The 20,979-nt window shown below is 33.8% G+C and overlaps 2 protein-coding genes across 2 annotated transcripts; both read left to right on the forward strand.

The window, feature by feature from the left end:
• Nucleotides 1-6,531: 6,531 nt before the first annotated feature.
• Nucleotides 6,532-10,380, forward strand: LOC121754861 (WAT1-related protein At1g68170-like). The gene is made up of 7 exons (XM_042150154.1): nucleotides 6,532-6,725; nucleotides 7,551-7,613; nucleotides 7,732-7,848; nucleotides 8,360-8,630; nucleotides 9,106-9,264; nucleotides 9,365-9,516; nucleotides 9,807-10,380. Exons 1-7 carry the CDS (start codon nucleotides 6,532-6,534, stop codon nucleotides 10,378-10,380), a joined length of 1,530 nt encoding a protein of 509 aa, XP_042006088.1.
• Nucleotides 10,381-15,909: 5,529 nt separating this feature from the next.
• LOC121756561 (tubby-like F-box protein 8) lies at nucleotides 15,910-19,470 on the forward strand. The gene is made up of 6 exons (XM_042152128.1): nucleotides 15,910-16,061; nucleotides 16,532-16,582; nucleotides 17,148-17,571; nucleotides 17,700-17,787; nucleotides 18,389-18,521; nucleotides 18,654-19,470. Exons 3-6 carry the CDS (start codon nucleotides 17,224-17,226, stop codon nucleotides 19,366-19,368), a joined length of 1,284 nt encoding a protein of 427 aa, XP_042008062.1. The 5' UTR covers nucleotides 15,910-16,061; nucleotides 16,532-16,582; nucleotides 17,148-17,223; the 3' UTR covers nucleotides 19,369-19,470.
• Nucleotides 19,471-20,979: the final 1,509 nt, after the last annotated feature.

Here is a 20,979-nt window from a genome sequence, read left to right on the forward strand (position 1 = left end):
TTCATATTTTTTTCTTTAATTATAATTGTATAGTGTGTGGTAGTTGAATTTTGCATTTTATACGGTCGCTTTCCTTTGGATGGAAATGTTCATGAGGTTTTTCCCCTTAGCAGAGGTGACAACATCTAATTTAAAAACAGAATTAAAAAAACATTTTTTAGGATTAGAGACGGATTACCAAGGCACAAGTTTATCGGTATTGTGTGAATTAATTAAATTTGAAACCAAGATATACAATATTGAATTGTTAAAAATATAAAAAAAAATATTATCGACAACACCAGTGTTGGTAAATCTACCAATGGACAAATCTGTCAGTAAATCTGATGGTAACAAGGAACACAAAATACCGATTATTAACGAAGTGATAATAAATTCATGCTGAATCATATAAAATTCTATTCCAGTTCATTTTTATTCGAAAGAGAAACCATATCTCACAATCTCAGGTGAGTAACACCAAGAGCATAGCAAAAAGGGAACATCCAGCTCTTGGAAAGAATCGAGCGTCCAGAGCGCAACAAAAGGGGTACATTAGAAACGAGCATAAGTTGGTAAAGTGCACCGATGAGGTCTTGTAACAGTTATTTGAGATGCGTAAATAACTTGGTAGCAACCTGTCCAAGGAAATCAGCAGTTAGTGAGGAGCTCTTATACACTGGAAAAGAATAATGGATGATGGAAAATGTGCCCTTACGCAATTGTCAACGCAGCGCCAGTAGTCAAAGTACTGTCCCGTACAGTGTTTGTGTCCGGATTCATCACCTTGAATTCTCTTAGAACAAGCCTATCACCCAAAAGGCCAAGGGCGAATGAAAAGATCAGCAGTTTCTCAGAAGATAAAGTAATGATCAGCAAGCCAAACCAGGCTACTATATGACAAAGCATAACTGTTTCTACAAAGCTCACTTTGTCGAATACCCACAAAAGAGAATAGGTAGAGTTGGTCGGTGCGGTATAATGTTAGATGCCTCAAGATTTTCGCCAAAAAGGAAGAAGTTATAAGAGTTAACTATCAAGTTTCCTCAGGAACAAATACACATGGAAAAGGAATGGAGGATTATTCTCAGAATACACGTAGAACTACGAGGAAAAATCTTCTGTCTGGTCTAATCCTGCCGATGAATAAAATAAAGGGAAAATTGCCAGGAAAAACATGAAGTTTAGTGAAATTCTGGTATGTCCCACAACTTTGAAATTAGCAAGAAAACACATGAAGATTGGATTTTTTCAATGACTCATGGCGAAAAAATCTGGCCACATACTTGTATTATAATGTCCATGTTTTTCAACCAAACGATGTTTTCCGGCTACCACATCATATACAAGTTCACCAAAATATCTCTCCATGGAATAATTGAGAACAAATCCAAAACTCAAGATATTCAGGCTGATATTTGAAGTTGAGGGACGGACATAGGCCAAAATTCATGTTATTTCCGTAAACTTGCCCTAAAATAATTAACTTCTGCCTAACCCACTGACGGGTTTTACCATATTTATAAATAAATAGAAGTCTTTATGCTAAAGACTAATGAGTCCTCCAAAAAAAATATAAATACAGCAATTTCAGCCAATCCTCATACGAAAGAAAATGGCAATATAAGCACATACCAACAAGCCCATCCAATTAATATTCACCCACCACGTATAGACCCATAATGCAGGTCATAATCAGGAAGGTTCAGATACGGAAAGGATAGCAAACTGTTAAGTAGTTGTTATCTCTCAAGTATTCATGAGGCAGAACTATGCTACCATGAATGGCATGCAAATCTTATAGAAAAGGAGCCCAAAATATTGTATGTAAGTTATTTAGGAGAAATAACCTGATATTCTTTAAGTGGCCTTGTGCATGGTGCCTTGCAACGGTCCTCAAGTTCCCTCTTGGGATCCATAGGCTCCTCGTCAGCCCTAGCATGCATTATTAAGTGACGATTGTTAAAAGATCAAAGATGCTTCTTCAGCTCAGCAAGACATGCAAATATGGTGCTATCCTACAACAACCTATGAACAAGACAATCAAGAGACTTCCCTACTGAGTACTGCCTTAAATAAGTTATAGGCGTTGATACAGTTATACCTTTGGATAGAATCACTCGGCCACTCCATGTGTCCATCAACTACCAATCTCGAGCCCAACCCAATTACTACAGTCAAAGCTCAGCCATCTGACACACCTCGACGCAGCACTAAAAGGCCCAGCTATCTTAGTGATTTTGTTTAATGCTTGTTGCAAGTTAGTTTACGATTACCTTATCTATTCTAGAAGGGCAGGTTAGTTTCTTAGTTTGTTGCACACGATGCAACATGTTCCATTTTCTTAAGTAGTGCAAGAGTGGTTTGTCAGTCAGTATCTAATAAATTCTGTAAGCTTCTTTGAAGCATTTCATCAAACAAGTGGAAGAATCTTTTTTTTCTCATGGGGAGCAAACCTCTTCAGTTCAAACTTCAAAGAGGTTCCCTTTTTTTGGTTTCACATGCAAACATTGCTTAATTGAACTAGTAAACCATATAAACATGAAATCATTGGTTCAAAATTAGATCTTAACTCGATTGAAAATCCAAATTTCCCAACACCTTCACAAAATAGTAACATGACTTTCTATTGATTTGAAAAAACTTTTAGAACAAGCTTAGTATTGCAATAAAGAAGCCATTTTTACATACAGATTCCTATATAACATAAAATTACAAAAACCAGCACATCTGCAAATCACATATACCAATCAGATTTTCTGAAAATAAATCAACCAAAGATAAACGAGTGCAGAAATACTCACATAATTTTGAATTCCAACAATCAGCGGAAACAATCTGCAAAAGAAATCCGTCAAAATTGATTACGGATAACAGCCAAAATAAAAAAGCATAAAAAGGAAATCCATAGATTCAACGATCAAAGAGAATTACAGATCTGAAAGCGCGGTGGCCGGAAATGGTGAGAGTGATGAGGGGAGGAAGCTCGATTTGTAAATTTTGACTATAAAAAGAGGGGATTTTGGTTTGTAAATAAATGTAATTAAATAGAAATTGAGGAATTGGAATCTCTCGTGTAAATTAATATTAATATTATTAATACTAGTACAAAAATTATGAAAATTATAATAAATTCTTAGAATATGAATTGTGTTAATTGAATTCATTGTAAATATTAGAAGTATGCTTGATTTTATATTACATACTAAAATGACAAAGTAGCCAATGTTTTAAGAAATGGAGTAAATTTTCCTTATAATTTAAGCCATTATTATGAAGGGGATATACTCCAGATTTTAAAGTGATATTTTCAAGTATATGTAAGAAATATTCATTTTATAATAAAGAAATGTAAAAAGCATCTTATTTTAATCAATTAGGACTTTTTTTTTATAGAAATGTCACTTTAGAATTTAATATTTATTAATATCAATTGTTCCTCTTAGGAGTAATATTTATCCCTAGTCTATAACAAAATTATAACTAAGTGCTCATATATATTGCATATTATCTTTGTCTCATAATTTACTTTGGCGAGAGAAGAAATAATGGGTGCCTGCGCTAGCGTGCAAAAGTCCATGAGAGGTGAAACCACCACCGTCCCAGCGCCGGAGCCGCCGCGTGAGGAGGAAACCTCCGCCGCCACCGCCGTGGGGAAGGCGGAAGGCGGTGATGTCAATCAAAACAACGCCGCAAAGGTTTCTTTATATTGTTCTGTATATTTTTCTTACTTCTATTTTGATTGATTATGAATATGTGTGTATATATCTATGCATAGAAAATAAATTAGTTTTAAAACCAATTTTCTTTTATCAAAATAGCAGCCCATTTTGTGTGTTCGGTTTGCTAGATTAGATAAAATTTTATTTGATAATAGTTGTCTGGTTAAACTGATCCGTCACAATACTTAATGGTATGATAGTAACAAGTAGAATTCGTCGTGTATTAGGAATGTTGGTCTTATGGTCGTGTTAGTATAATTCAAAAAATCGAAAGCATACACTAATATATAGTTCATCTTATACAAAACCATATCATCTCTCTTGTAATCTAATTTTTTATGATTTATTTGAGAACCAGTTACCCTATGTTATTCATGGAAAACATACGTATGATTTCTTGGTTTATAAATTTATGGCTACTTTAAATTTAAATTTCTTCAACATTATATATTACATGCCAAAGATACTATATCATGTAAATAATCTCCCCATTATAGAAATTCTATAACGTAATTAATTACAACTATTTTCCTTATAGTATATCATTACAAGTATTCTCTTATATCGCGTAATATTGATTAGCTTTCCATGATTGAGAACATGAATCTTTTGAGAAATCTTTATCAATCTTGGTAAAAATAAAATTTTGAATCTGGAACAATTTATAGAAGAATTTCAAAAATATTATGCAAGTTAATTTATATTTCTTCCATATATATTATGATAATCAGGTTGAGGCGCCAAAAGAGCAAGCAGAAGAAGTAGTGACCCATGAATCGGACACGGAAGCTGAACCGGATTTTATTATTATAGCGATTGCATTGGACTTCATTCCTTTAATTTCTTCAAATAATCAAATGTATTTGGAAAACATAATATTCTGAGCACTTTGCGAGCAGCCTCTCTATCAGCCTCGTCGTCGTCGCAAGCTTTTTAGCGAGCATTCGCAATCGCATGGATGGAAAATCTGCTAGTCGAATTTGTACTTTTTGAGTGCATCTCTTTGCTCGTAAATTTCTGAGCACACGGCAGATTTACATAAGATATTTCCATGTTGTAGTAGTAGAGAAAGAGTGAAAATATATTAAAAATTAAAATGTGCAAAACGCATAATATAGACTATAGGAAGAGAATAACAAGTAACAACAATAATATAGACTATTTACATTTCTAAATATTCATGGGAGTAATATTTAGAAACACTTTCTTCTCTTAATTATGATTATTGAGTGTCTAGTACGTACTATTAAATTCTTTCCTATAATTTTTTCTAGATGTTGGGCCGTAGAGACCTACCAGACCCTACATGGCTCCTAGACCCACAAAAGATTATTCTCGTAAGTAATAAATTGATAATTCTGATAAATATATTTCAAAGAGTAAAGGCTAAAATTGGTCCTGAAAATATGCTCATTTTACGATTTTTGTCATAAACTTTATCTTTTGATTTTTTGCACCTTGAACATTTCAAATCGGATCACAATTGGTCCTGGACTAACGGTTCCGTTAGTTTTTAATGGTCAATGGGTTTAATCCCGATTTTGACCGAATTAGACTGTTAATTATGATTTTTTACTCCCTAATTATTTCCTTAATTATTTTAATAAATATTCATTTAAAATATGAAATAAATAATATGAAAAAATAAAATGAAATAGAATTGCTCATTTAAAAACACGTATGTTCAACACTTAGGCAATTTGAGGATTCACTCAAACCGTCTCTCTCACGGAACCCTTCACTTCGACAGATCCCTCCTCCAATCGGCGACAGCGAATCCAAGGCAGACCCTCGCGACTCTCAGTGGAAGTTCGAGAGGAGGAAGAAGGATCTACACAGGCATGGAGCTCCTCTGGATGAAAATACATCTGGTCCTTCGACTCAAAATCTGCCTCCTCCGACAGAAAATCCGCCTCCTCCGGCTGGAAATCGACAGCTACCACCGCCTGCCTCTCAAAATCGACCCCGACCACAACCTCCAACTCAAATTCCACCGCCTCCGAGACGTAATCCAGTGGCCCCGACTGCTTATCATGCAGGTGAAGGAAGAAGATGAAAAGAAAAGTGGGAAACGCAATGGGAGGAAGGAAAGAAGAAGATGAAATAAGTGGGGAACCCTAATCTATTATTTATTTCATATATTAAATGAATATTTGTTAAAATAATTAGGGAGTAAAAAGTCATAATTAACCGTCTAATTCGGTCAAAATCGGGATTAAACCCGTTGACCGTTAAAAACTAACTGAATAGTTAGTCCAGGACCAATTATGATCCGATTTGAAATTTTCAGGATGCAAAAATTCAAAATATAAAGTTTAGGACCAAATCGTAAAATTAGCATATGTTCAGCACCAATTTTGGCCTTGTCTCTATTTCAAATCTATTTTATATATCTTATAAAAATTAAATCTAAAAAATGATAAAATATTTTCAGATTTTTTATTTATATTTTCTTTTTAGCATCACTATACTAGCTCCAAATAATAAAAAAAAATCAAAATATAAAACAGAACTAAATTTTCGAGCATTAATTACATCGTGTAGATTTACATTCATTCCGCATAACAGCGTACATCCATGATTCATCCAAATATTTTTCGATTATATCTTTTTAGAACTGATCTTCAAATATTAGTATATTGTAAAAGATTTACATCCGATTCAATACACATAACAAGATACATAAATCACGCACACGTGCATGTTTACAATTAAAAGAAAAACACATTGAAAATTTCTTGTTGTGGTTAAAAACCCTTGCAATAATATCGGAATTCATAATTCTCTCTCTCGAAAATGAGATTTGAGAAGTGAGAATTGAAGAATTTAGATGGGGAAATGCAGTAGTAATTTTCAGGAGTTTAAGCCAGCTTTGGTGATGGTGTTGGTGGAGACTGTGTATAGCGTTGTGAATGTTTGCTACAAATTGGCTGCAAACGATGGCATGAATCTCTCGGTTTTGGTGGGCTACAGATTTCTGTTTGGTGCTGCTGTTATCCTTCCTATTGCTTTTTTTGCCGAAAGGTCTCTTTTTTTTCACTATCTACCATAATTTAATTAAAATCGGATATAACCCTATATGATCCATGAAACGGAACTCGTGGGGTCATACACAGTAAATAAAGTCGTTGATGTGCGGTGGATGTCGTTGCCTCCGGCGACCGTTCAGAAGGTCGAATTTAATGAAGTTCTCGAACCCAGCTTGAATCCGCCATTATATATATATATATTCCAATGTTTACTGTGATTAGTTCTATTTTTTCTAAAAATTTCGCATAGCATCACATTGTTGTCTGGGCCATTTGGTTCAATTGTATTTTTTCTCAAAGCTTAACTCAGGATCTCCACACTGTCAAAATTACATTGTATATTTTTTGACAAAAACATCAAAATGAGCAATCATCTCAATTTGCATTTCACCATATGTGTTTGCATTTCTTCATGCTCCTCTTCTATAAACATACAAAACACTTCATCTTAAATTTAATCTTTCCTAGTGCATTTAGTATTTTGAATTTTTATTTAGTTAATCTAAACTAGTTAGGGAGGTTATTGTTAGGATAGCAATATATTTGTAGTTTTCTATACGTTTTTTCCCCCAACCCCCAATCTTTGAGGTTAGGGATTACTTTCGTTCTTCGTCCTATATCCATTGCCAGTGAAATTTGTCGCACCACCTCTTCCTTCTAATACTGGTGACAACTTTTTTTCACTATGTCCGACCCAAGAGTTTCGTTTCTTAGATAGGTTATTGCAAAAAGAACAAACATGCAAACAAAAAAAACTAAGAGAAATAGTGGATTATTTAACAATTGTGATCTTATGTTTCTTTATATGATATTATTTCAGGAAAAAAAGGCCAAAATTAACCAAGAAGATAGCCATATATGGATTTCTTTGTGGTTTGTTCGGGTCTCTCTCTCCCTCTTCCATCAGTTTAGAATAGAAAATGTAAATGTTTTGGGGAGAAAAAAACAAGTCACATTAACACAGTTGCTTCAAAATTTTAAATTTGTGAATCATGTTGCAGGGGAGCTTTGGGGCAAAACCTCTACCTACAGGGCTTAGTTCTCACTTCTGCTACATTTGCGTCTGCCATGACCAATCTTGTTCCCGCCATTACGTTCGTCGTCGCCGTCTGTCTTAGGTAATTAATATAACCAAATCAATCATGTACATTCGTCCATAGTCCATAGTTAAAATTTTCTATTTTGGATCATCCATAAAAATGATCTATTTTCTATTTTATCAATTTTTGCATTAAAACTTGTGATGTTCACCGCCAAAATGAATAAAAAAATGTCTAATTTATCCTTGAGAAAATTTGTCCAATTTATCCTTGAGGGCCTGGCTCCGCCATTGTTTATAAATTTTTTATGCGGGCTTATAAGCTTTCGAGAAGTGATTTACAAAATAAAAATCCTAAATATTGTAAAAAAACTATGATACAACCTATAAATTGATTTTTCTAACCCTAATCTAATCAATTTATTCTCTGTTTAGCAATTTCCCTATCTGACTCACAATTATTTTTCTAGGTTATAAACTATACTTCAAACACTTGAGCAACCTATAATCTATAAAAATTAGGGTTATTGTTAAATTTTGATGAGAGATTAGTTTTATATGATGGATATAACATATACATATATTTGAAGATTAGAAAGCCTTGCATGGAAGACTGCAGCTGGCAAAGCCAAAGTTTGGGGAACCATTCTAGGAATAGGTGGAGCAATGGTCCTAACATTCTACAAAGGGCTTGAGCTTCAACCATGGGAAACTGGTATAAACCTTCTCGAAACAACGGTATCTCATCACGGTGGTGGCTCTGGCTTGCCCCATAGTGAACACGGCGGCCATAAATATGTTCTTGGTGCCGCTCTTTCGCTCTCCAGTTGTCTTTGTTATTCGCTCTGGCTCATTATTCAGGTACAACAAAATTGTCTGATAGTGACATCAAAATATCAATGTTCTAAATTTTCTTTTTCGTATGAGAGACTGGTCTTTTGTTTAGGCTTTGTCCTACTTTGCTTGTCTTTTTGTTTTAGTAGTCTGGACATGTTGTCATGTGGCGTATCCAGTAATCACAATTGCATAAGGAGAGGAAAAAATGAGAATAAAAAAATAAAAAAATTCTGCAACTGTGATTTGTTGGACGTATCATGTGGCTATAGGTCTGAACACTATAACATTGTTCTTACATATAGAAGTGTAACTAAATTTTAAACCAATACATTTTCAAAAATCAAGAACTATGATGTTATGGTGATTTTGTATCCTGAATTTAAAAATATTAGGTAACATGTCGTCATCTTCGTAGTTCACTTAATAGTGTCACAATTCATCAAGAAATATGCCACTAGTGATGTTTGATTCCATTGTTTTGAGAGATGTAACTTTGTAGGCTAAGGCAGTTGAAGACTATCCTTGCCCTTACTCCATCACCGCGATGATGGCTGTGGCGGCCTCAGTTCAAGGCGTGGCGTTCGCACTGTGCGTGGAGAGAGACTGGAGCCAGTGGAATTTGGGATTGGATGTCAGGCTCTTCACAGTAGCCTTCTCTGTGAGTTTTACTTTTTATTTGTTTTTTGATGTATGTTGTATTCAAATGGCGATAAAACGAAAAATGATATGATATGATATGATATGATATGATATGATAGGGAATTATGGGTTCGGCCATGATGTATTCGATGGTGGCGTGGTGCGTGGAGAAAAGAGGGCCGTTGTTTGTGTCGATTTTTCAACCTTTGATGCTTGTAATAGTTGCTTTGGGGGGATCTTTGTTCTTGGAGGAGAAACTGCATCTTGGAATGTACGTCTTTTCTTTTACTTATCGATCATAGGAAATTTACATCACCACGAAAAAATGTTCTTTACCGAGCACCAACGTAATAAGTAGTAGGCAAAAGTGCTCGGTAAAATTCATATTTTTAAAATAAATAATTTCGGCACATTTTTGAAATGTAAAATGTGTATTTAGTATTTTGATTTAAAAAAAGTTGCAGTAGTATAAAATTGATGGGACGGTCTAAAAAAGAAATAAACAGATCCTGAACTGAAAATCACCCGACTTGTTATTTTACTTTATATTTGGTGTGACAGGGTGGTTGGAGCCGTTTTCATCGTGGCGGGACTGTACATTGTGTTGTGGGGAAAAGGCGAGGAAATGAAAACGGTGGGGTTACCAGAAAATACTGAGAATGAAGCGCGGATAGACATTCCACCGCAGCTAGAGCAGAGTGACACCACTAATAGGGCAGAGGCCGAGGCGGAGGAGCGAACAGAGTCGGTGTTGCCCCAAAACAATAACATTGATAATCGAAGTTGCAACGAAGTAATGGATGTGGAGTCACAAAATAAAAGCAGTATCAGTAGGGATGAGGAGACGCGGCTGGAAATGGAGTTGTCGCTTCCATCGGAAGAGCAGGACGAGCGTATAAATAGTGGCGGTAACAATGAAACGGTGGTGGTGGAGGAAATGCCGAAGCATTTGCATATGCAAAAGGATGGTAAGAATAGTAGTAGTAGAGATGAGAGAGTGATGGAGGAGCAAATGAAGGAAGTGTTGAAAGAGATGGAGGTAAGGATGGCCGAAAAGTTGGAGGCCCGACTAGTGGCAGATAAGGCTAAGATGCCACCGCCACCGCCTCCACCTCCACCACCACCGCCCTCTTGATCAATATATGTGCGTGTTGTTATTGAACAATTTTTTGGGTGTGGTAGACTTTCTGACGGTGGGCCAAGTGACTAATCATCTCGTTGATTTGTAAGCACCTCAAAGGGGTGATGCAGTTTAGCGAAGATTTAAGGATGGCTCGACCACAGATAGGGATTTGATTGAACATTTAATTGTGTGAATTCAGATATGAGAAAGATCGAATATTAATATACTACTTTGAATTTTTTGAACATAATAAATTGAAAGAAAAACAAGGAAAGTAATCTGATTCATTAAGTTTTAAATTCATGTGTTTGTTTCTATTTTTAATCAAACTGGGAAAGTAATCAAAATCCTGAAACAAGGAAAGTTAGTACAACTTTCCACTATTCTGAATCCTAACTTTTCTTAGGTATTCTTTTTCCCAGTTTTAGGATTCTTACATATTTAATGCAATATAGTACAGTTTATTATTATTATTATTATTATTATTATTATTATTATTATTATTATTATTATTATTATTATTATTATTATTATTATTATTATTATCATCATTATTATTGTTATTATTTATTACAATGTTTTAAAAATAGTTTAAAAGTATAAACCATACTTAATTTCAGGATAGTAAATAACTATAATTCAAATTATCAAAATTATAACTATATTATTAATATTTATTTTTATTTTTATTATCATAATAATAATAATAATTTATTAAATAATTAAATATAATTATAATTATATAAGAATATAATTATTATTAATTTATAAATTAGTAATTAACAATAAAATTGTAGTGAAATTTTAAATTATAAAATTTATTCAATTAAAAATTAAGTAAATATAATGATAATAATAATAATAATCTTATTTATTATTATATTATTATATATTATGATGTATAATCCATATTTAAACTATCCATAGTAATAATAAATAAAATAATATAATTATTATCATTTGTAATTAATAATTTATTAAATAATATGTATTATTATTTTTTATAAATAAAAAATGATAAGTATATTTTTAGTTTAGTGTTTAAATCAAATATATACTTTCAAATCTTGATATTTTCCAAACACGGGAAAGTAAAGTTATTAGAAATCATATTCCTGGGATTCATTTTCCCAGGAATCATTTTCCTTGTCAACTTTACTTTCCCGCCAACCAAACATGGCCATAGAGATCTTTGTATTAATATATTTTGTTTTATTAAGTTATTCTACAAATTTTGGGTTCATTAGATCCTTATACCAATGTATTTAATTTCATTAAATCATTTTACTGTTTATATTTTTTTACTAGGTCCTTATACTAATGTATTTTGGTTTAAAGGTTTTTATACTTTTGTTTTTAATTTCATTGGATATTTTATTTAATAGATTTCAAAATTAATTAATGATTTTTCTTGTGGTAATTAAATTTATTTATTTTCTTTTTTCTCGGATTTATTTTGACGAAATTAATTCAGTTGCAATATTGACTAAAGAATCATTAGGAAAATAAAAAAAATATTGATATTGCCCATTATCAAATCATAAACTTATCATTTTCTAATTATTCTTGAGTCGTTATTGCAATTATTTGAAATATAAAAGAAAAAAAGAAAAGCAAATAAATTTAATTAACATAAAGAAGTTTATTAAATAATAAATTCCGTTAAATAAATATTTAAGGAAAGAACCTTTTAAATAAAAAATCATTAGTATAAGGATAAATAAGGATATAATGAAATAAAATGTATTAGTATAAGAATTTAGTGAAATAAAATTTTTATGTAAGGACCTAATGAAAATGTATTAGTATAGATTTTTTTTCCCTGAATTGAATGTTAGTTGATATATTGCATTGGTTATGATATATATGTATAAAGTATTTATTTAAAAAATTTAATATTTAGAATTGGATTCATTTTAGTTGAGGTCCAAAATAGTAAAATTGGTGTGTGTTTTTTTTCTGAACGAGGTAGTATATTCTTTTGTCTCATTAATAACATCTGAAAAGGCTCCTAAAAATACCCACTTATAAGTATATTAGTTAGTATATTATAGATAGACTTAAAAGTCATTATGTGACATTATTAGTGAAACAAATGAAGTCTATATTACCAAACAACAATGCAATGGCACATGAGATTTTGTGTTAGATAATTTTACTATTTCAATGATATTTAAAATAACATTTTATTATATGTATCATGATTTACATTTATAGCAAAAATATGCAATTTTAAGAAATTATATACCATGATTTTCAAATAATCAACCAAAAAGAGATATTGGGCCTTAGGACTTATTGGACTAAAAAATTCATAGGCCATTTCCCATTCCATAAAAGCTACCATCCACACTTTCGAAGGGCGTAACCAAACTTTTGAAAAACATTCAATTTATTCAAAATAGTTTTAAATAACATTTTTTTAGAAGAAAAAATAACAAAATTTCTTCTTTTTTAATATAAGACATATTTATATAAAATAAAAGGCTTAAACCAATTAAAATAATAAACATGAGTTCAACAAAGCACAAAAATCTGTCATAAAACAAACAACCATTTAGCTAACAACACAGGTGGATATGGAATATCCATTATATATTAGTATTAATTATATTCCATCACATAGCATTAAACACGATGCAATGAATAATGGAGCATGCCAAGATGGATCATTGACATCACATATTCAATTGAAATCGATACAATAATAATAAATTCACAAAGTAATTAATAATTATAGTTGGCATTTGATTTTCTTATTTAAACAATTGAAGAAACCATGGAAAATCGACACATTATGCAGCAAATAAAAAATTAATCCAATTAAGAATAAAGATGGATAGATTTCAACTGCTCCAACAAGTATATAATAATACTAAGTAATGTTTATGTCATTATGTGTTTGGGAAAAAGCAGAGTATATTAGGTTAAAAGGATATGAAAATTTTGATTAGATTTGTTGATGACGTTACTTATACTAATTTATAATACATAGTCGTCAGAAAACTAATAAAGAGTCGAATACATTGTAAATTGAAAGTTATAGTACCTCATATGTTTCAATTCTCATTGATACATATATTAGAGCAATAAATCGTCTAGTTTCGATTGTGAAACTATTTAATAGTACTGCTTTTTGTTTTCCAATATTAAATTTGTTGTATAGTTGACTTTGGCTTAAATTTTTAGAAATTGCAAAGATAATACGCAAGTTTCCGCCACGCGTCTACTTGTGTTTTGAGGTATATATAATGAGTCAATGATATTATTTAGAATTTTTTTCAATGTGTTGTTGGGCATGTGCAACGGTATGTAAAAATGGCGCATAGAGTGCGTGCATGATGTCATATAGAGCACAATTGCATGAGTAAAGTGTCGTGCAACGCATTGTATGTCTCACGGGTTTTTTAGCCAATCGACGTTTCGAGTGTTTCACACGTGCACGTCGTGAGGTTAGGATTGTTTTGATCCAAGATTTGTTTTATAAAAATGGACTATCCTTTTCTATTATGTAAATTTATAATATCGTATTTTGGATACATGTTCCTTCTATTGTCACTAGAGGTCCCCAATCAGAACCGAACCGGACGAACCGGCCCGGAACCGTCCCCGGCGGTTCCGAACCGGAACCGGAACCGTCGGCGGCGGTTCGAACCGGCACCGGAACCGGCGGTTCGGCCGGGCCGGTTCCGGTTCCAATTTTTCGCTAACCGTAACCGGCGGTTCGGAACCCCCGGTTTTGCCGGAACCGCCGGTTCGGCGGTTTCCGGCACAATTTCAGGCCTACTCCTAGCCTTTTCAGAAACCGGGCCCGCGGCCGCCGGATTTGACCGAAACCATGGGCGGAAACCGCTGGTTTCCACCGGCAAAACCGCCGGTTCCACCGAAAACCGGCGGTTCCGGCGGCAAACCGGCGGTTCCCGCCGTTTTTTCCAAATTTTGAAAATTCAAACGGACGCCTAAACCGCCGGTTTCCGCCGAAAACCGGCGGGTTCCGGCGGTTTCCGCCGTGTTTTTCAAAAAAAAATTTTTAAATCACAATTTTCCCCTATAAATACCCCCCAATCCTCTTCATTTCTACTCACCCCATTCTTGTGTAACTGTGTTAATAAGAATTTCTCTCTCAATCTCAATTTCTCTATTCTCCATTTGATAAGTATCTTATTGGTGAAAAAAGTGGGTATCTTTGGGGCAGATGGTACTGGAACACAAATTTATATATGGAATCTGAATGAATGGGGATCAGATTATAGTTTAAAATGGGAAGCTGGGTTCACTGGCGGGAGTTCGTTTCATCAGGCCATCAGGGTGGTATATTCATCTGAGTCTGACGATGAAACGAACTCCCGCCAGTGAACCCAGCTTCCCATTTTAAACTATAATCTGATCCTCTTTCATCCAGATTCCATATATAAATTTGTGTTCCAGTACCATCTGCCCCAAAGATACCCACTTTTTCACCAATAAGATACTTATCAAATGAGGAATATCTTTTAATGATCTTCTAAGTCTTTTTTGTCAACACTTGTAAGTTGTAAATTTGTAATTGTTGTAACTTGTATTTAAATTTTTCGATTTGTAATTGTTGTAACTTGTATTTAAATTTTTCGATTTGTAATTGTTGTAAGTAACTTGTATTTAAATTTTTCGATTTGTAATTGTTGTAATTTGTAATTTTAAAGTTGTAATTTGTAATGTTAAGTAATAAGTTGTAATTTGTAATTTTAAGTTGTAATTTGTAAATTTTAAGTTGTAATTTGTAATTTTAAAGTTGTTTGTAGTTTGCAATTTTAAAGTTGTAATTTGTAATTTTAAAGTTGTAATTTGTAATTTTAAAGTTGTAATTTGTAAATTTTAAGTTGTAATTTGTAATTTAAAGTTGTAATTTGTATCAATAAAATTGCATTTGAACATCGCTTTATTCTAATTTTATTTATGCAAATATATCTACATATTTTACTTGAATTACAAATTTAAAATGCAAAAAAAAAAAAAAACCGCCGAACCGGATGAACCGGCCCGGAACCGGGCAAACCTAGGCGGTTCCGCGGTTCACGGTTCCGGAACCGGAACCGGAACCGCCGATCCTTGGCCGGTTCGGTTCCGGTTCCATTTTTTTCGAACCGGAACCGGCGGTTCCGAACCGTGAACCGCCGGTTCCCGAACCGTGGTGACGTCTAATTGTCACACCGGAGGCTCATGGCTAATGTGGTATTGGGCTTTCGCCCAATACTATATAGTATTGGATTAAATAAAACGAAATTAATATTGGATGTCATACGGATAATATCTTCATTACAGATAAGATCCAATATTGATTTCAAAAATCTCTCCATCTTTTATTTCTATCCCAACTCTACATTCCTTATATTTCAAAATATACAAAATATATATTAAAAAAATTAATAACTCCAAAATAAAGAAACAAAAAAAAGTCAAAGTAAACCCATGTTGAGGTAGAGTAGTTGCTTGCTAGCTAGCAATAAACCTTATAATTCAAAGACAAACCGAAAAATAATTAATTATCCAAAGACTTTTATTAAAACTTTAAATTAATTCCTCCACTTCACAATTATTTCACCTTTGTTAATTCAAGGTCGCTGTTCTCAACGTCCCCTCTTCCTCCGCAGCTAGATTCATCGCCACCACCATCTCTCTCTCTCTCTCTAGATTCCAACTGTGTGTGTGAGAAGGTGAATTCATACATATGTGTTTCTGTGTTACTCTAGTTTGCAGCTAATTTTGTTGATCTGCTCTCTCTAGAAAAGTGGTTTGCATTTTTGGGGGTTGGAAATCTCGATGCTTAGTGTAATTTGGATTTTGGGGGTTTTTGATTTTGTGTAGATCTCCGATCTGATTTCAGCTCAGCTTGATTTTTTCGTGGTAAAGGTGGGAACTTTTTTATGCATTTGATGGAATCATTAACTTTTTTAATCCTTTGTTGAAGCTTTTTTGGTAAATCTTTTAGCCTAGGGTTAGTGAATTCTTTGTGAGTTTAGCTCAGACTTTGCTTCTTCATTTTCTAGTTATTTTTTTTTAAAAATAGAGGGTTTATGTTCAAGTTCAACACTTGATTCTGTTTTTTTAAAGAGAGATTAGGTATGCCAAAGTGATTCCTATTTTTGAATCTTGGTTGTACTAAATAAATCTGCTATTTCTGCAGATCTCTGAAGAAAACTTAAAAATTTTGTATTTTGTGAAGTCCTTGTTGGAGGTATGCTGCTTCTTTCTCATGTAATTTTGCTATTTGGTTATGTTATTTGTATTTACTTGACTTTTCGTTGTCGTATTTTGCCCATCTCCATGAAGATATACTGGTCTATATTATTATTATGAGCCCGAATTCAAGATTTTTTTACTTAGGATGATGTTGAGGAAGCTCAAATCACTTAATTGAGAGTCTGTTTAAAAGTTTCTCTCATTTGGCGCACATTTGGATAGAATTTCTTTAGGCGCTGTTTACTTGGGGCGATAGATTAGATTGACATTTGACAATACATATGAATATGATTGAGTGTTAAATGGTTACATGATCAAACTTGTTTAATTCATGAAAGTATGTAGTAGATTAGCCTATACTTTTTAGTTTGTCTAAACTATCACCTAAGTAATATTGGACTGTATTTAAGATTTGCTAGTTCTAAAAAATATTAGGTGTAATAGTCCATGTGGAAATGTTTCCTTTTTTGTTTTCTATGAATGTGATTCGTAGTTGTCCCTTTCATCTTGTGATTTATTTGTTTACTTCTGAAACCCATCTTTGTTGTTGTCACCGACAGCGGGTCTCCCAATTCAAGCTGCTTGTAAATTGACTCGGGGAAATTTTTCGTTACCTGTTTGGTACGCCGAGTTTCAATGTCATTCCGAAGTATAGCACGCGATATAAGAGACAGTTTTGGGAGTTTATCACGGAGGCATTTTGATGTGAGGCTTTCCGGTCATCATAGAGGTAAATCACATGGTTCGTTGCATGACTTGAGTGACCAGCCTATAGTAATTCAGAATAGCCGCTGGGCTAATCTTCCACCCGAGCTACTTTACGATGTGATTAGAAGGTTGGAGGAGAGTGAGAGTACTTGGCCAGCCCGAAAACATGTGGTTGCATGCGCCGCTGTTTGCCGATCATGGAGGAGCATGTGCCAGGAAATTGTTAAAATTCCCGAGTTGTCCGGGAAGCTCACTTTTCCAGTTTCACTAAAGCAGGTAACTTACAATCTCTCCATGCCTTTGTATGATCACATCGGGGAGCCATTCTCTAACCACTATGATATTTTGAGTGAATTTATTTTTAATGATAACCAAATAGTAAATCTACTATATCCTTTGTACAGCCGGGGTCTCGAGATGGAACCATCCAATGTTTTATCAAGAGGGACAAATCTAACTTAACTTACCATCTGTTTTTGTGTCTTAGCCCTGGTGAGTGACTGTATCAATATTTTACATTTTACTGTTTATCGGAAATTTAAATCATTGCTTCAGCCCAGAATCAATTTTTTTCTTAATATGAATGGTTAGTTCGGTATTAAGAACTGAGTATAACTTCATTTTCATTTCCCCAAACTGATCAGCCTATTTTGTCAGTTGGTTAAGGTTGATTGTATAAAATTGCTGGTTTTGTATAAGCTAATAACGACATTCCATGTTATGGATTTAACCATCTTCTCCAAATGCATTCTTAGTATTAGTAATCGTGTGGCTTCCTGCTGTTTAGGATAGTCATAACTTCATTACGGAGTTAGCAAATCCTTGTAAAGCTCATAAGACTTTGACGCAATTGCATCCGATTAAGCATGCTTTTTCTTTCGATTTAAAATGGACTCCCTTTTCTTACTTCTTAGTATGTTCTTCAATCCCATCTCCTGATCAAGACACATGCATAATTTCAGAAGTTCGCTTTAACATTTCAGATGAAAATGATATTGATTTGATCTAATCTTACTCTTCCCAGACTTATGTCGAATGTCCTTCATTTAAACACTCTTGTGGCTATACTTACTTGCTTTGGTGATATCTGCAGCTTTGCTAGTTGAGAATGGGAAGTTCCTTCTCTCTGCAAAACGAACTCGTAGGACTACTTGCACTGAGTATATTATCTCAATGGATGCTGACAATATTTCAAGATCTAGTAGCACATACATTGGAAAACTCAGGTAGAATTCAGTGTTGTATTTATACTTTCAGCCTTCTTTCTACGCATTAGTGTTATAGCTGAACTAGATTTCGTCTCGTTGATTGACTTCACAATTATGGTTACTGATATCAAAAGCTTACTGGTTTTACAGATCAAATTTCCTTGGCACCAAGTTCATAATATTCGACACGCAGCCTCCACATAATTGTTCACACATCGCACCTCCGGGGAGAACCAGCCGCAGGTTCTACTCCAAGAAAGTTTCCCCGAAAGTGCCAACTGGCAGCTACAGCATATCCCAAATTTCATATGAACTAAACGTGCTTGGTACGCGGGGCCCACGGAGGATGAACTGCATTATGCACTCAATCCCCGCCTCTTCCATGGAACCCGGTGGGGTGGTGCCTGGGCAGCCAGAACTTCTCTCTCGGCCCCTCGAGGACTCGTTCCGCAGCATCTCTTTCTCCAAGGCTCTCAACGTTTCTACAGAATTCAGCAGCTCGAGATTTTCTGACATCGCTGGGATATCAAATTCGGACGACGACAGCAAGCTGAGGCCCTTGGTTCTCAAGAACAAGTCTCCGAGATGGCACGAGCAGCTGCAGTGCTGGTGCCTCAACTTCCGAGGGCGGGTGACGGTTGCGTCTGTGAAGAACTTTCAGTTGATTGCGGCCACACAGGCGCCGCCTCCTAGCGCTCCTCCGGCTGGGTCTCAGCCGGCGCAGTCGGACCACGATAAGGTCATTCTACAGTTTGGTAAGGTTGGGAAAGACATATTCACCATGGACTATAGGTATCCTCTTTCTGCCTTTCAAGCATTTGCTATTTGCTTGAGCAGCTTTGATACCAAATTGGCTTGTGAATAGAGACAACATAGCCATGATTTGTTGTTGCAAACAAGTTATTACATGCAATCTACTTCAACATTTGTACATTTTCATTGAAAAGGATATTGTTGTATTTTTCCATTTCCTCACCTTTTTATAGCTTTATTTGGATGATGCTGATGTGAAACATAATGAATTCGCTATGAAAACTGATGATTTCGAAAAGATAGTAGTATATATCTAGTGATTGAGTTTTTTTTTTAATTTCTCGTTGGGTTTTCTTTTATTTAATCTCAATTAGAGGGGGTATGATAAGTTAAGATGAATTTTATTATGATTAAATTAGTGGTGAGGCGAGATGGATAGAACCAATGCACTAGCTTAAATCTGATCATTGCCATCGCTCACCCCCTATAAAGATGGTCACCATTATTGGGCTATTAATCAGACGTAGAGGTCACCCTCAATAAATTAAACAACATCGTCTAATGATAAATAAAGCAACATAATTTAATTGAAAAAGTAACATAATTTAATTGAAAAAAAAATAATATATTACACATGGACGATCTAAATTATCATAACATAACATGATTGAGAACAAATTAAAACCTTATGATTTTGTGACTAATATATAAAGTTGTATTCAAATCACTCTACAATTTAAATAGCTATTTTGCCATTTATAAATTAAAACCTTATGATTTTGTGACTAATATATAAAGTTGTATCCCATCACTCTACAATTTAAATAGCTATTTTGTCATTTAGGGATCTACACGATTTAAACAACCAGTTACTTTTTTCTCTTTTGATATACCGAACCCACATTTTATTAACTTTTTTACTCTCAAGGAAGATGACTCATTCTTTGGGCAGTAAAAAGTTAAATAGCCCAAAATGCTTAAGCCCACATAGCCTGAAATAGTACTCCTATATAAATATTGACATAAAGTCAGAAAGAAACCCTTGTGTCTAATATCAGATCTACTCTTCTTCTTCTTCACCAACGGCCAACGCCTCTTCTTCAATACGGTATTTCTCTCTCTTATTGTAAGTAAGTGTTTAGACTAACTGCTTTATTATTTTAGCTCCAAATATACTAGTATTTCAAATCTCAATATTACTCTAGCTACTACTTCCTTCCTTACTAATTCGTCACCATTTAATTCGGCGGAATTTTAAAATATTGTAATAGAAAATGGTTTGAAAAAGTCAATGATTCTACTTTTATATATTAATTTTATAATTAAAAAAATTGTAATAGTAAGTGGTTTGAACTGGTGATTGATCCTATTTTTATATAGTATTAATTTTATAATTAAAAAATGTAATAGAAAGTAGTTTGAAAAGTCCTCGATCCTACTTTTATATATTAATTTATAATTAAAATAGTGTATATTAGTTTTATAATTAAATATGAGTAAATGAGGTTTGTGAGATCCTAAAAAAAATAGTAAAAGTGAAAATTGACTTAATTTTTAGGGACTAAAGGAGTATATTTATTAATTCTTCTTTTATCCGTTGAATCCTAATTTACTTGGCATACATAGGTGTAGCTGGGCTGCATACTCCAAAAATAATGGTGACATATTCAATTTTGGCGGTTGCTCGATTGGGATGGAGGATAAATAGGATCAATTTGTGAAT

The sequence above is a fragment of the Salvia splendens genome, chromosome 11 (assembly GCF_004379255.2).
Source record: "Salvia splendens isolate huo1 chromosome 11, SspV2, whole genome shotgun sequence".
NCBI classification, from domain to species: domain Eukaryota; kingdom Viridiplantae; phylum Streptophyta; class Magnoliopsida; order Lamiales; family Lamiaceae; genus Salvia; species Salvia splendens.